The sequence below is a fragment of the Coptis chinensis genome, chromosome 8 (genome assembly GCF_015680905.1).
Source record: "Coptis chinensis isolate HL-2020 chromosome 8, ASM1568090v1, whole genome shotgun sequence".
Lineage (NCBI taxonomy): Eukaryota > Viridiplantae > Streptophyta > Magnoliopsida > Ranunculales > Ranunculaceae > Coptis > Coptis chinensis.
Window position 1 is genome coordinate 48451199 of NC_141463.1, and position 2046 is coordinate 48453244.

Here is a 2046-nt window from a genome sequence, read left to right on the forward strand (position 1 = left end):
TACATTGACGACATGGTGGAAAAAAGTATGATGGAGAAAGAGCACCTAGAAGGCCTCCATGAGACTTTTGCCATACTGTGCAAGCATAAGCTGAAACTCAACCCTGAGAAATGCATATTTGGGGTAACGTAAGGGAAGTTTCTGGGCTACATAGTCACCCATCGGGGCATAGAGGCGAATCCAGAGCAAATTCGATCTTTGGTTGAAATGTCGTCCCCACAGAATGTGAAGGAAGTACAAAGGCTGGTGGGTAGAGTCGCGACACTTAATAGATTCATTTCCAAATCTTTCCGGATAAATGTCAGCCTCTATACCACTTACTGAGGAAAACTCCTGATTTCCATTGGGCCACGGAATGCGAAGGAGCATTTCAAGAGTTAAAATGTTACCTAGGGAAGGCACCTTTGCTATCGCGGCCGGAACAAGGCAAAAAGTTGTATTTGTATCTGGGTGTTAGCGAGTACGCGATAAGTTCAATTCTCGTGAGGGTGATCGACAAGATAGAAAAGCCAGTTTACTTTCAAAGCAAAGCCCTACTGGATATGGAGACCCGATACTGTAGGATTGAGAAGTATGCTTTGGCTTTGATATTTTTAGCTCTCAAGTTGAAGCCTTACTTCGAAGCTCATTCTGTGGTGGTAGTAACAAATTTGCCTCTCAAACAAGCGTTAAAGGCCGAGAAGTCAGGTAGAATGCTGAAATGGGCAGTATTACTCAGTTCTTATAAGATCACATACCAAATCAGGACGGCAGAGAAGGCACAAGCCATGGCTGAGTTTCTGGCTGAATTTTCGGCAGAGGATCCCACTTGGGGAGAGGAAATGGAAATGAAATCTGAAGGGGAGGTCTACTGCGATCCTTTAGATCCTTGGGATATGCGCAATGGGTGGAGAGTTTTCACGGATGGTTCTGCTACGGATATAGGAAATGGAATTGGGGTCGTGTTGGTGACTCTTGAGAACAATCGCCTTGAGCTATCTATTCAACTAGGGTTCGCGGCTTCAAATAATGAGTCTGAATATGAAGCTGTAATAGCTGGATTAGACTTGGCCAAAGATTTAAAGGTGAATGAGTTGTCTGTTTTCTCAGATTCCAATTTGGTAATTTATCAAGTGAATGGAGGGTTTGCGGCTCGCTGCCCCAGGATGGCGAGGTACCTCGAGGTCCTACAGCGAAGGGTAAACAAGTTCCACAAAATAAAGTTTGCCTACCTAGGCCACGGAGAAAATAGACACGCCGATGCTTTAGCTTATGTGGCGGCGGTTCTTCTTGGTTCAGAGGGTCGGTCTATTGAAGTTAAAGTATTGACTAAGCCCAGTACATCAAATGAGGAGTAGGTTTGCCTCACCACAAAGAGGGATCAAGGTTGGATGGAACCGATAAATACTTTCTTGAGGGGAGTAGAGATAGAGAATAAACAGGAGAGGCGAAGAATGGAACAGCTGAGTCAGAGGTACACATTGCTGGACGGTGACCTATACAGGAGAAATTTCAGTGGACCATTGTCAAAATGTATTGGTCCATGGCAGGCGCAAGAGGTTCTAGCAGAGGTTCACGAAGGAGATTGTCGGAGTCATTCCGCAGGACGAACTACTACCCACAGGTTGATATCACAAGGGTATTTTTGGCCCCATATGAAGAGGGATGCCACAGAGTACGCCAAGAAATGTGAGAAATGCCAAAGGTTTGCACCGTTCATACATTCACTAGCTGAGCCCTTGCACAATGTGTTCAGCCCTTGGCCGTTCTCCATGTGAGGACTGGATATTGTAGGGCCTTTACCTATGGTGAGTGGAAAAAGGAGATTTATGTTGGCCGCTACTGATTATTTTACCAAATGGGTAGAGGGATCATCTGTAGGTTCGGGCTGCCACATTCAATCATCGCGGATAATGGAACTCAGTTTACTGGGGGAAAAGTGCGAGAGTTTCTTCAGGCGTTTAGGGTGAAGCAGGGGTTCTCAGCCCCCTACAATCCTGAGGGGAAAGGACAAGCGGAGGCATCGAACAAAATCATAATGGATAACTTAAAGAAAAAATTGGAGAG

The 2046-nt window shown here is 45.5% G+C and overlaps 2 protein-coding genes across 2 annotated transcripts; both read left to right on the plus strand.

Moving 5' to 3' along the window:
* Positions 1-542: 542 nt before the first annotated feature.
* On the plus strand, positions 543-1337 carry LOC147481760 (uncharacterized). Its single transcript, XM_086579032.1, has one exon. The coding sequence runs from the start codon at positions 543-545 to the stop codon at positions 1335-1337; it is 795 nt and encodes a 264-aa protein (XP_086435158.1).
* A 96-nt stretch (positions 1338-1433) lies between these two features.
* On the plus strand, positions 1434-1757 carry LOC147481761 (uncharacterized). Its single transcript, XM_086579033.1, has one exon. The coding sequence runs from the start codon at positions 1434-1436 to the stop codon at positions 1755-1757; it is 324 nt and encodes a 107-aa protein (XP_086435159.1).
* Positions 1758-2046: the final 289 nt, after the last annotated feature.

Bases quoted from the DNA above. Each gene is read 5' to 3' on its own strand.
- LOC147481760 (XM_086579032.1), top strand. From the start codon at position 543: ATGGAGACCCGATACTGTAGGATTGAGAAGTATGCTTTGGCTTTGATA.
- LOC147481761 (XM_086579033.1), top strand. From the start codon at position 1,434: ATGGAACAGCTGAGTCAGAGGTACACATTGCTGGACGGTGACCTATAC.